The sequence below is a fragment of the Osmerus eperlanus genome, chromosome 7 (genome assembly GCF_963692335.1).
Source record: "Osmerus eperlanus chromosome 7, fOsmEpe2.1, whole genome shotgun sequence".
NCBI classification, from domain to species: domain Eukaryota; kingdom Metazoa; phylum Chordata; class Actinopteri; order Osmeriformes; family Osmeridae; genus Osmerus; species Osmerus eperlanus.
The window spans coordinates 19,525,035-19,537,947 of NC_085024.1; the positions used below are offsets into that span (position 1 = coordinate 19,525,035).

Consider the following 12,913-nt stretch of genomic DNA (forward strand, 5'->3'; position numbering starts at 1 on the left):
CCTAAACCTTACAACGGAACGTTAAATCGAATTCAACCAACGCAATCGCTACCAAGACGAACACATTAGTCTAGTACTGTACCGTAGTAGAATTTACCGGGGCAGCTTCTCCACACAGGGCTATATCGCATTTTGCGTTGTTACTGACAATGATCGCTACCAGTGAGCTTTTTATGAATGAGCGATTTTCCACTAAATAAATGTCAAGCTTATTTACGTTTTTGAGGGCATTTTTTCAGTTAGCAGATGGTAATGTTTGAATCGCGATTCCATCTTCTACTGCCTGTAACGTCGTAGAATAATCTTCAAAGGGGGTTCTTTATTCATGAATGAATGCAATATGAGTAGGCTAAATGCCTGAAAATATCATGAGAAGGGAAAACTTAAAAGGACGTTTAAGTCATAGAGATTAGGTCAATTTTTACACCGGTCTGCCAAATGTATTCGTTGATTCAGCTATGAGGCTGCCTCTTGCAGGGGAAATGAGAAGACATCATATTTCATTCTACACTTAACTCGTATTTTGAGTTGTAAATGAGCAGCAAAAAAAATATGCTTTTAAATCTATGTAATCTTTATAAATAATAAGTAGGCCCTATGCATTTTTAGATAAAATATACAGAAATATCAGTTGTAAAAATGTCATTAAAAAACGGACCCCTGTGCAACCGACGCAAGCAAGCACACCCTACAATTTCCCCAGAAATTGTACCCTCTCTAGTTACCCATACAGTTCAGTGTGCCCTAGTCAATTTTCCTGGAAGATTAGTCTCACACAGACTTTGACAGCCTCCTGAGTTTGTCCGTTCTGCCTCAGTACCTACCTGCAGGTCTATCAGTTTTTAGTGTGTATTTCATTATGAATGTCAGCAGGATGGACCCTGAGTGAGCAGAGCAGGCATACAGTATAGGCTACTGTAGGTTTTCATTGCGGATGTTTGTGCATAGTGTGTTCTTTCGCCTTTCATGACACACTTTAATTACTGTTGATCACACTGAAATGACAGCCAATTCATGTGTTCATGCAAGTATACGGTTGAGTGCATTGACTCACGTGTCACCGAAATTAATGAGGGCGCTGAGAAGAAAAAAACATGTACGCCTCAGCGTGCCAATGTCAACTTCTCCATGATGTAGATTGATCCATCTACAGATTCAGAATCAGATTGGGATTTATTTGCCATGAAAGTTTGCACAGACAAGGAATTTGCTTTGGCAGGAAGGTGCATACGATAAACATATAGGAACCTAAAATTTAAATATGTGGACTATCTATACTAAGGGTACATAAACTAGCAGTACTAAGTGGAATTAGAATTCAATAAAATATACAATAAAATAAAATATAAGTTGCCGTAATTTACAATATAAAAATACAAAAATACAAAAAATACAAATGTACAAGATACAATTTTTTAATGCAGTGCAAAAAGCAGTGTGTTTTAAGCAGGAAGTCATTAGAGTCAGTGTGGATCCTTGGCCTTGTTGAAGAGGCCAACAGCGGAAGGGAAGAAACTGTTTTTGTGGCGTGAGGTATTGGTCCAGATGGACCGCAGCCTTCTGCCGGAGGGGAGTGACTGAAACAGGGAGTGTCCAGGGTTAGGGTTAGGGTTATTCAAAGGCATGTGTGCCGCCATCTTGAACACCCGGCTGACGAAGCAACCGGCAGCTTCAGAAGCTCCTCCCCCTCCGTTCACGGTGCCGACAGCCACCCGCTCTTCCTCGCCTTCTCCATCCTCGGTGGCGAGATCCGCCCGAGGAGTCCCACGGCCGCTGTTCCCCTCAGCTGCCCTCAGCACAGCCTTGCGAAGCGTCACAGTGACAGGCTGTTCGCTCAGGAGGTTGATGGTGGCGGCAGGGGTCTTGTACAGGTCTTCAGGGCTGACTAGGTCTTCAGCAGGGGTCTTGTACAGGTCTTCAGGGCTGACTAGGTCTTCAGCAGGGCACGGTCAAAGTTCTTGTCTGTGTCCCAACCCTTGTCAGTGGTCAGAGTGATAGACTGGTCGTCTGTATCAGTGCTCACAACCGAGTGTGAAGCGGGGGCTGTTGTCGTGTTTTTTCTCAGAGCTGGTGTGCTACGCCCGGGTGCTCCCTCTGGTGTCTGGGGCATAGAGGAGGGCGAGGGTTCTGTGTTTGGGACGGGACATTTACATTTAGTCATTTAGCAGACGCTCTTATCCAGAGCGACTTACAGTAAGTACAGGGACGTTCCCCCCCGAGGCAAGTAGGGTGAAGTGCCTTGCCCAAGGACACAACGTCATTTTTCACAGCCGGAAATCGAACCGGCAACCTTCTGATTAATAGCCCAACTCCCTAACCGCTCAGCCATCTGACCCCCTCAGGGGGAGGGACGGGGGAGGGTTGTCTTTAAAGCTGGACCGGTCAGAGACACTGGCAGAATCCAGCCTGCGTACACAAGACTATCTTACCAGGGATGTTTTGAGAGTGGTGGGACTGAGAGAGAAGGATAGAGAGAGAAGAGAGGAGGGGGGGGGTTGGTGGACAGAGACAGTAGCATTACTGTCGTCATCACTGTTTTGGTGTTTCATCGGCCATCAGGAAAGAATTCCATCAATAAGATCACAGTCACATAGGGAATGTTTACAGAAAGTGGCTATCCGGTTAGAATGGGCATCTTGCAGAATTGGATCTTTTGTCTTCATCTGGCAGCAGTGAATGAGAATGTTTGTGTTTCCTTTTATCATTTTGTTGTGTGTGTCCTTGGTGTTTGCCACCTGAGAGCATCCTCTGTTGTTTCATCTGCTGCTTGAAAAACGGATCAAACTGAATAACGCTGCTCTTGCTCATATCAATCACTTTAAGACTGCAATTGTTTCATAAGATTCATAAAATAATCTATTTGTTCCGTTTGACAAAACAGACTATTGTCACAGCCATAAATTATTCTTAGTGCATTATCCTGTTGCACTTTATCTAATCTCGGTTTATTATCTGTGAAATACATAAAACTCCACGTAATATTTTAGTAGAGCTGTGCAGCCAGGGTTATCTCTGGGCTAGCTAGCCAGTTAGCCCTGGGCCAGCTAGCCAGGTGACCAAAGTCACACTCTTCTACGTGTACAGGGTGTGATTCTCGTCCAGAGGTAGTGGAGCGTGTCGGCCTTGGGAAAGCCTTCCATAATCAGGAAACACAGTGCTCTCAAGCAGACGGAACCATTAATGTCCAGCCAAGCTAGACAACCCTATGCTTTTGTTCACCAGGTCCAGACATCGATAACTTGTCTGAGGTCTTTTGGTTTATGATTATCGAAGAGAGGTTGGAGGTGGGTTGTTGGAGCGAGGCTGACAGAAAAACATCTCTGTGGGGAGAGAGAGGGAGAGGGAGGGAGAGAGAGGTAGAGGGAGGGAGAGAGAGGTAGAGGGAGGAAGAGAGAGGTGGAGAGAGGGAGAGAGAGGTAGAGGGAGGGAGAGAGAGGTAGAGGGAGGAAGAGAGAGGTAGAGGGAGGTGGAGAGAGGGAGAGAGAGGTAGAGAGAGGTGGAGAGAGGGAGAGAGGTAGAGAGAGGTGGAGGGAGGGAGAGAGAGGTGGAGAGAGGTGGAGGGAGGGAGAGAGAGGTGGAGAGAGGGAGAGAGAGGTAGAGGGAGGGAGAGAGAGGTAGAGAGAGGTGGAGGGAGGGAGAGAGAGGTGGAGGGAGGGAGAGAGAGGTGGAGAGAGGGAGAGAGAGGTGGAGAGAGGTGGAGAGAGGGAGAGAGAGGTAGAGAGAGGTGGAGGGAGGGAGAGAGAGGTAGAGAGAGGGAGAGAGAGGTAGAGAGAGGTGGAGAGAGGTGGAGGGAGGGAGAGAGAGGTGGAGAGAGGTGGAGAGAGGGAGAGAGGTGGAGAGAGGGAGAGAGAGGTGGAGAGAGGGAGAGAGAGGTAGAGAGAGGTGGAGGGAGGGAGAGAGAGGTGGAGGGAGGGAGAGAGAGGTGGAGGGAGGGAGAGAGAGGTAGAGAGAGGTGGAGGGAGGGAGAGAGAGGTGGAGGGAGGGAGAGAGAGGTGAAGGGAGGGAGAGAGAGGTGGAGAGAGGGAGAGAGAGGTAGAGGGAGGGAGAGAGAGGTGGAGAGAGGGAGAGAGAGGTGGAGAGAGGGAGAGAGAGGTGGAGAGAGGGAGAGAGAGGTGGAGAGAGGGAGAGAGAGGTGGAGGGAGGAAGAGAGAGGTAGAGGGAGGGAGAGAGAGGTAGAGGGAGGGAGAGAGAGGTAGAGAGAGGGAGAGAGAGGGAGAGAGAGGTGGAGGGAGGAAGAGAGAGGTAGATGGAGGGAGAGAGAGGTAGAGGGAGGGAGAGAGAGGTGGAGGGAGGGAGAGAGAGGTAGAGAGAGGTGGAGGGAGGGAGAGAGAGGTGGAGGGAGGAAGAGAGAGGTAGAGTGAGGAAGAGAGAGGTTTAGGGAGGAAGAGAGAGGTGGAGGGAGGGAGAGAGAGGTGGAGGGAGGAAGAGAGAGGTGGAGGGAGGAAGAGAGAGGTAGAGGGAGGAAGAGAGGTAGAGGGAGGAAGAGAGAGGTGGAGGGAGGAAGAGAGAGGTGGAGGGAGGGAGAGAGAGGTGGAGGGAGGAAGAGAGAGGTAGAGGGAGGAAGAGAGAGGTGGAGGGAGGAAGAGAGAGGTGGAGGGAGGAAGAGAGAGGTAGAGGGAGGAAGAGAGAGGTGGAGGGAGGAAGAGAGAGGTAGAGGGAGGAAGAGAGAGGTGGAGAGAGGTGGAGGGAGGAAGAGAGAGGTGGAGAGAGGTAGAGAGAGGTGGAGGGAGGAAGAGAGAGATGAAGAGAGGAAGAGAGAGGTGGCAAGCAAGCAAGAAATAGGTGTGGGAAGATTGGCAGGCAATAATTACAATGCCAATGGCGTTCTTCCAATTCCAACAATAATACTAATGGTATTAAATCATACCTGCAGTTCATCATTCGTCTGCAAATAATTAGGTCAGTACCAATTAAGTATAGTCTATACTGGGAGCAAAGATAGAGAGGGAAGGAGAGAGAAACATGCGAAAGCGGTTGTTCATGTATTACTGACGACACGTCAATGGAATATGAATTTTCTCCCCTTCCATAACAATTCTTCACTTTGCCACAGCTCAAGTAGAACAATCCAGTTAGTGTGAGCGAAGCCTTTTATTTGAGCAACGCCTTACATTACATTGACCCGTTCAATCAAAACAGCCATCGCAGATTGTGTCACAGTCAAGTTAATGACGTTTCTTCGCAATATGAAGCTTCTCTGGCAGATGTGCTGGCAGTTAACTGTGATGAAACATCCAGAATAGTGTCAGCATCAGGCACACCAGGCAAACAAAGAACTCCTAACTTTGAACAATCTTAAAAACCAGACAGTACAAAACTGAATACTCATCCTCTAATAGATGTTAGGCTTACAGAGACCCCCCCACTCTCAAGCTACAAACATTGAGATGCTATGAAGGTGGATGAAGAACATAACAGAAACCATTTCAGGATACAAAGACACAACAATCTGACTTACTATTTGCCCTCCAGTCAGTTCAAATGAATTGAAATTTGAGCATTTTTATGAAAACACATTTAATTAGCCTGCTAGCGAACTGAGATCACATACACTATTTTCTGGAGAGAGTTAACAGAATGCAGGTGCCAAAATCTCAGTGTGGAGAGCCAATGCGATGTCTCCGGTTCCTCTGACTTGCTTTTTGCTCACACGTCGGAAGATCTCTTCCCAGTGGTGGAGCACCTTGGATGGCACCAGGTGACCGCTTGCACTGCCCCACACAGTGCCCTGCGCACAGCCTCACCCCTGGAGGAGGCCGGGACCAGATGGGGCGGGCCAGGCGCCCTCTCGTCCTCCCCCTGCTGCAGGGAAGGGGTGAAGATGAGAGGGGGGACCACACCGTAGCCCTGGAAGAGGATGGCAGCGAGGGGATGCGCCCAGCTAGGGGGTACGGTGTCTGGGGAGAAGAGCAAGAGGCAGTGGGTGGCGTGAAGGGGCAGACACAGAAAGACCAGGAGGCAGAGGGAGAGGGCCAGGGAGCGGGCGTGAGGGCAGCGGCGTTTTGGAGGTTCCACGGCCCAGATGAGGCTCTGTCTGGGCTTGGCACAGATGACGTCCAGGTAGAGACCCAGCAGGACCAACAGGGGCAACAAGAAGACTGTCACCCCGTAGATGTAGACTTGGTACTGGGGTCTGAGGACAGTGTCGGGGGCACATACCCCCCAGTGACTGCCGTGGATTTCGGCATACGTGAAGTTGTGGAGGTTCTCCCTGTAGAACTTGGAGAGGAATCCACCGTAGGGGAGGAACCTCCCGATCTCCGAGCGGTCCTGGGGGTACCTGGGTGGCGGGGGGTTGGAGGGGGTGGTCTTGTTGTCTTCATCCAGCCCTAGGCCCGCAGTACCCCCTTCCCCGCTGACGCTCCAGGTGTCAAGGACGTCCCAGCCGATAAACTGGGCGAAGGAGGTGAGGACCGAGGCCACCCAGCACAGCATGACCGCACACAGCGCCCGGCGACGCGTCACCACGCGGTGGTACCTGGCGCAAACGCACAGACACACGCGTTAAGGAAAACGAAACAAGACACGGCGTTTTCGTGTCAAACGTTTGGACCGATTCGGCGCGGTCAGTCGACGCTTCACCGACCTGTCCTGGATGCGGTGCTGCAAGTGGCCGTCCAAGGTGAGCAGCAGCAGCAGGAACATGGTGAACTGCCGGACCAGCAGGGGGCAGCACACCAGGGTGATGCAGGTATAGAGGCACTGGGGGCTCCGCAGGTTGAGCAGCACAGACACTGGGACTCCCGCCGCGCCCCCCACCGCCCCCACCCAGCCCAGACACAGCTTGAGGCAGGGGGCCACCCCCCCGGTGGGGGCTGCCCCACCCCCAGCCCCGTCCCCTCGGCCGGTGGCCCCCATGCACATCCTCACGCTCATCACGATGACAGAGACACAGAGCACACACTCGCACAGTGCATACAGCCATGTGGGTTCCATGTCTGGTTGAGCACACAGAGAGGAAAGAGGGATTATAGAGACAAACATGGCCTGTCCTTCAGACGATGCGTTCAGAAACAATACACTTCATGTCATACTTGTCATCCAGCAATTCTCCATTTCCCTGCAACTCAATACCTCCAATACAAAAAGGAAATCGAGCAGAAAAGAAATACAAGTATTTTAAGTGGCAGAGGAAGGAACAAAATATCTGGGTTTAAAAATAAAACGGTTATTGTGAACACAGAGAGATGGGAAGAGGGTTTAAAATCTTGATGATGAAAGGAAAAAGATTGAATGCTGGACAGGAATAACTGGTGGAGAGGGGAGAGTGTTAGGGGGTTTTGATGTGTATTGGAGATCTGTAAACGTGCCTGGAGAGTGAAAAGGTCAGTGCAGACCGGACCCGACAGAGGAGTCCCACTGACGATGTGAGTGCAATGCAAAAAACAGAGCAGCAACTATCCTGAAAACACACTGGCAACACACCCTGTCTCAAATTTATAAAACGTTTGCTTCACTGAGAAACAGTCTCTGTTCTAACCACCACAAAAGACATACTGTTCATATCATCTCCTCTCCTTATCTTGCTTCCAGACACACACAAACACTCACACATGGATGAGGATAGTGTGAACAAACTCCACCATGATTGACAGGTCATTTCTTCACATTTCAACAATAGGCTTTGAAAGAAGCAAAGGGGATGCATATTGAAATAGCTCATTTGTTGAAGCAATATGCCACCTGTCTGTTCAGAATAATTAGTTTGACCTTTGTGGGACATTCGGTGACACTTCAGTTTTAAATAATGATCACGACTGACTGGAATAACGTCTTTATACAGCTACATAATCACTTTATACATTTGGCGCCTGTTTTGCTTCTTAAAGGGCCTCGGCTAAATTGATTAACCAGAGTCATTAATAGTTTAATCCACCGGATATGGGATTGAAATGGTGGCTGGTCACTTTCAATATTAGTTAATTACCTTACTCAATCAATTAAACATCAGGGCACAACATAAATCCATAGAGTGTTCAGCAATGGAGAAGATGAACTTCATCAAATATTAGTCACTGCAGAAGACAAACAAAATGTCAAAACGTGAATCGTAATTTTACCTGACATGTAGGTAATGAAGATATTGGTTGAGGATGAGATGTCTCATACAGTTTATAACTGTTGGGAAGATATCTATCTTCTCCTCTGTAAACTCTCTATTGTTTTCTCTCACCTTGCCTGTCTTCCTCCTAGTCTGACTGACAGGACAAACTCTGGTTCATAAATGTGGTTATCCACCTGTCAGCCTACTATCTCGCTTTCCGGTCTCTGCAAACATGTCAATTGTGTCAATGTTAGAGCAGTGCTGGCCTTTCCATCAGAGCTGAGCAAAGGGCACCACAGACATTGTAAATATGTAGATAAGGCCAACACACACCAGCGTTCTCCCTTCACACACGTTGTGTTTGTATACACGCACAGACCTACACACAAACATATGTGTCAAAAAGAGTGTAGTGATGGCGAGATGCAGGGTGACGTTGAAAGACGTGGCGGTCACTCAATCTCTATCTCTGTGCTAACATGGCGGATGGAGGGGATGTTAATGATGTGCAGACAGAGAACAGTGGGCTGAGGGAGAGGAGAAGATCACTATAATTGTTAATAATCTGTTATTAAATATTTAAAGGAAAGACATTTCCTCTGCATCTTCAGAGATTGAATGTGGTCAAACTGCTCTGTGTTACTGCAGATACCACATTAACATCTAAATATGGGGGGGGGGGGCAACCTGAATTTTGGATCTGATTTTCTTTTTACATTTACAATAAATTAATATTTCCATTTTAAAGAGATGAATTCAAAACCAGCTATTTTGGCATATCCATACTTTTTAATACAATGGCTTTACAACAGCTCCGGTAAGAACGCGATGACTAATGCGGTGAAAAAAACTACGGAATTGCTGCTCTCAAGATCTCGCGCGAGTATACGCGATTCGCCCGTTTTAACACGGGTTGGAAACCCCGTTCGACCCTCTTCCCTTCGCTGTCCACAAGCAAGGTAAATGGATGTCTAGTTATCTCGAAACATTTTACGATTATTTGAGTCAAAAGTCAAACCTACAACCTTCATACTCTTGATCGAGTAGAGTTAACGAAATTGACAATCGAGAAAATGTATTTATTTGTATGTATTTCGTCAAATTGAGGGATTAAATAGGTTTAAAGAAGCATGCGGATTCTCGACATTTCAGTGATGGCTGCCCCCATGCTACCGCATTGAGGCCTAGTTGTATTAATAGTAATACCTTCCCTCTTTCACTTCTGGAAACTAAGTTGCTCGTTAGTAACGCATGTAATGACTTCGTAGCCAAATTTGTTTACTATTTAGGGTATTAGCGTGCTGTCGTGGCCAACATATCTAGCTACATGTCGGGTCTTGTCCCAAGCAAGCTGAGCTTACTTTAGCCAGCAGGCTAGCTTGTTTCAAAGTACTGCCGGTGCACCGCTAGCCCTGGCGTGGCTTGATGCATGATTCCGAACTGCTTGCTGGAAACGATTGTCGTTTTTTTGTTTGTGCCTCTACAGGGGCTTGGAGTCAGTTTTAAGCATCAACTGGCTCCACAGTGAAGTGCTGAACAGCTTTTAGATTATTGTACACCAGTGTGACAGACCAGTGTTGGACTTAGCTAGCGACCATGTGTCTGTTTAGACACTCGTTGAAGGTTGTACGTTGTGCTGTTCATTGACTCGTGATGAGCGTTGCATCTCAATGTGCCTTCAGATGCCTGGTGTCACAGTGAAAGACGTCAACCAGCAGGAGTTTGTCCGTGCACTATCTGCTTTCCTGAAAAAGTAAGTACTCCTGCTGTTATTAGTTCTTTACCGGAACCTAAACAATGTTATGTCTTGTTTTATTGGCAAGTGCAATCAATGGGCCTAGAAAGCCGTCATTTTCGTTTCTCATGGTTGTCATGTATTCACAGGTCAGGAAAGCTGAAGGTACCTGACTGGGTGGACATTGTCAAGCTGGCCAAACACAAGGAGCTTGCCCCAAGCGATGAGAACTGGTTCTACACCAGAGCTGGTAAGATCCACTTATGTACCTCATAAATGTCAGTATTAAAGCTTGGCTTTCTAGCAGGCATAGGTGAAAAAAAAAGTGCTTTACTTAGCTTTGGAAATGGCTTACAAGTACCACCAACAAGTGTGCTGCTATGTGTAGTTTTTTTTGTGCAGCTTTGAGCACCCTGCCTTGCATGTTGAGATGTTTTTGATTGAAATGAATGGAGAGTTATCTAGCTCTGCTGAAGCCTGTTAATGACCTATTTGAATCAAAAACATGCATTCCTGTGGGGTCTGTAAGGACCAGGGCTGAGAACCAGCGCTCTAGAGCCTAATGTGCCCCCTTCCCCTCAGCCTCCACGGTGCGTCACCTGTACCTCCGTGGAGGCGCCGGCGTGGGCTCCATGACCAAGATCTACGGGGGGCGCCAGAGGAACGGCGTGTGCCCCGCCCACTTCAGCGTGGGCTCCAAGAACGTGGCCCGCAAGGTGCTCCAGGCCCTCGAGGCGCTCAAGATGGTGGAGAAAGATCCCAACGGGTGAGCACATCCTTCTGGGGGCCTCGCACATCCTTCTGGGGGCCTCGCACATCCTTCTGGGGGCCTCGCACATCCTTCTGGGGTCCTCGCACATCCTTCTGGGGTCCTCGCACATCCTTCTGGGGTCCTCGCACATCCTTCTGGGGTCCTCGCACATCCTTCTGGGGGCCTCGCACATCCTTCTGGGGGCCTCGCACATCCTTCTGGGGGCCTCGCACATCCTTCTGGGGGCCTCGCACATCCTTCTGGGGGCCTCACACACATTTAGTCATTTTACATTTAGTCATTTAGCAGATGTCCTTATGGGCTCCTTACAAGTGAAGAAACCCCAATTCCGAGTGTGCTTGATTAGAAAAATGACAGTGCCTGTACCCAGTTTTGTCAGGGTTTTGTGTCCCTTTTTAGATGTGCACTTAGGAGCCCCTAGTGAGCTGACATTTGGGGGGTCCTGCGTGGAGGAGTTGGACGCTTTGATCCTCATGCCCCTTTGAAGACCAGGGTGTCTGTAGTCAGCCAATGAGAGTAAATATTCAACATGAATTAAGTAGATAAAGCAGAAAAGCCTTGGCTTGGGATGGTCTCCAGACTAACCAAGTCTGAAGCCTTCGCTGTGTGTGGAATACATCTGACAATGTGCCACTTCATTAAACTTGGAGACATACGCAGGCTTGAACTTTCTTCTGTGCCACTCTTACAAAAGCGCTGACAAACCTCTTTTTTTTTAAAGTGTGTAACGGGACAGGATAGTAAGTTCATGAATATAGCTGACTCTTACCCCAGCCTCCAATACTGTTGCAGTCAGTGAGGTGAAAAAAAGACCAGTCATGTAGACTATTTATGGGTTGCTGTTCTACTTTGATGGGAAAGTGTTGCCAATTGACTGCGCTCCTTGTCTCTTCCAGTGGCCGAAGACTAACTGCCCAGGGTACCAGGGATCTTGACAGGATTGCTGGCCAGGTGAGCCTGCCTCCCACACCACTGCACTCTACTTATATGACCCAGTCTGGAGCATAATACAGGCAGTCTCTAAAACTGCTTGGGAGGTTATTTAAGCTAGGTACACATGCAGCAGCCAAAATCATATTTTTTACTATTTTACAATGGTCTGTCAACCAAGTAAAAACAAGGCTACTGAGCTTGTTGACACTTGTTGACTGGTTTTAAAGCTCTTGTCCTCAATCTGCCATCTCAACTGGGCTACAGTCAAATAATCATGCTGCCTGCTTTTCCAATCAGCTTTTTTTGCAACCACAAGGACCAGCCTTTCCTCCCCTGTCCTTGCATCAGACCCAGGAGACGGTTAAACCCAGTCTCCAGGCATGACTGGCTGTTAGCAGTGGGGAACATCTACTGTAGCCAGTTCAGACAGCCTTAGCATACAGGCTTGTGCCGATTCAGCGCGACTGGCTGCTGTGGAAAACAGCCGTGCCCTTGGGCCAGATTTTCGTCCCTTGAGAATCTGCCCACAGATCTCTCGCAGCCTGCGTAATGCAATTCCACTCTCCCGGCCGATCGAACTTCGAAGTTTGTCTGCCTGTTTTTTTTGTGGGGTCGAAGTGGAACCTGGTAGAAATCAAACAGCCTGTCAGACACGGCAGCACGCATGCAGGCAGGCGTGTGTGAGAGATGGGAGGGTGACAGTCCAAGGGTAAACATGAAGGGGGAATTTCATGCTTACTGAGCCACCGTATGGTGCAGTTTCACCCCCCGTTTATCCTTGCTAATGAGCTGCATGTAGATGAGCCAGCCCAGGGACCCCCCCCTCCGACACGTGCCCGTGCCACAGGGCCGCCCCCTTTCCCTTAAGTGTTTTATTTTTATATTTTATTTCACGAAATTGGTTTTCTCTCCCCTGCAAGCCAGGTTTGTCATGTGGTACTGTTGCTAACACAAGCTGTGGGTTTCGTCGGTCTCTGACGGAACCAATCTTTTACCCTCAAACTGTTTTTTAAGTGTTTTGTTCCAGTGGGATGTAGCTGAGTTCGTTTTCCCCCTCCTGCTTGGTTAAACATCAGAAAGAATACATCTAATTTGTCTTGTCATTTTTTTTCTTGCAGGTTGCAGCTGCAAAGAAAACAGCAATTGTTCAATAAATAATTTTTGGAAATATGTATAACCTTGTCTGTCCTTTTTTGCAATACAACCTTTAGTATGGAATCTTGATTTGACTTTGCAATCGCACTACATAAACCAGTCATTGAAGTGTCAAAATGTTTAAATGGCTTGATACCCACGGCTGTCATTTTAAAGATATGGTATGCCATGGTTCCAAGCAGCGATTACACCACAGTTCTCTTACCAGTAAATCTTATACCGTAGATATATGTCCTGTCCGCTCCTTATAAATTGTCGAAGATGCTTGTGTTAG

General features: G+C 48.1%; 1 protein-coding gene across 1 annotated transcript; it reads left to right on the forward strand.

Moving 5' to 3' along the window:
• Positions 1 to 8,927: 8,927 nt before the first annotated feature.
• Positions 8,928 to 12,661, forward strand: rps19 (ribosomal protein S19). The gene is made up of 6 exons (XM_062465680.1): positions 8,928 to 9,003; positions 9,727 to 9,797; positions 9,929 to 10,029; positions 10,362 to 10,545; positions 11,448 to 11,502; positions 12,603 to 12,661. Exons 2-6 carry the CDS (start codon positions 9,727 to 9,729, stop codon positions 12,636 to 12,638), a joined length of 447 nt encoding a protein of 148 aa, XP_062321664.1. The 5' UTR covers positions 8,928 to 9,003; the 3' UTR covers positions 12,639 to 12,661.
• Positions 12,662 to 12,913: the final 252 nt, after the last annotated feature.

Bases quoted from the DNA above. Each gene is read 5' to 3' on its own strand.
- rps19 (XM_062465680.1), top strand. From the start codon at position 9,727: ATGCCTGGTGTCACAGTGAAAGACGTCAACCAGCAGGAGTTTGTCCGT. The intron at 9,798-9,928 runs GTAAGTACTCCT...ATGTATTCACAG, and splicing joins CTATCTGCTTTCCTGAAAAA to GTCAGGAAAGCTGAAGGTAC. The intron at 10,546-11,447 runs GTGAGCACATCC...TGTCTCTTCCAG, and splicing joins GTGGAGAAAGATCCCAACGG to TGGCCGAAGACTAACTGCCC.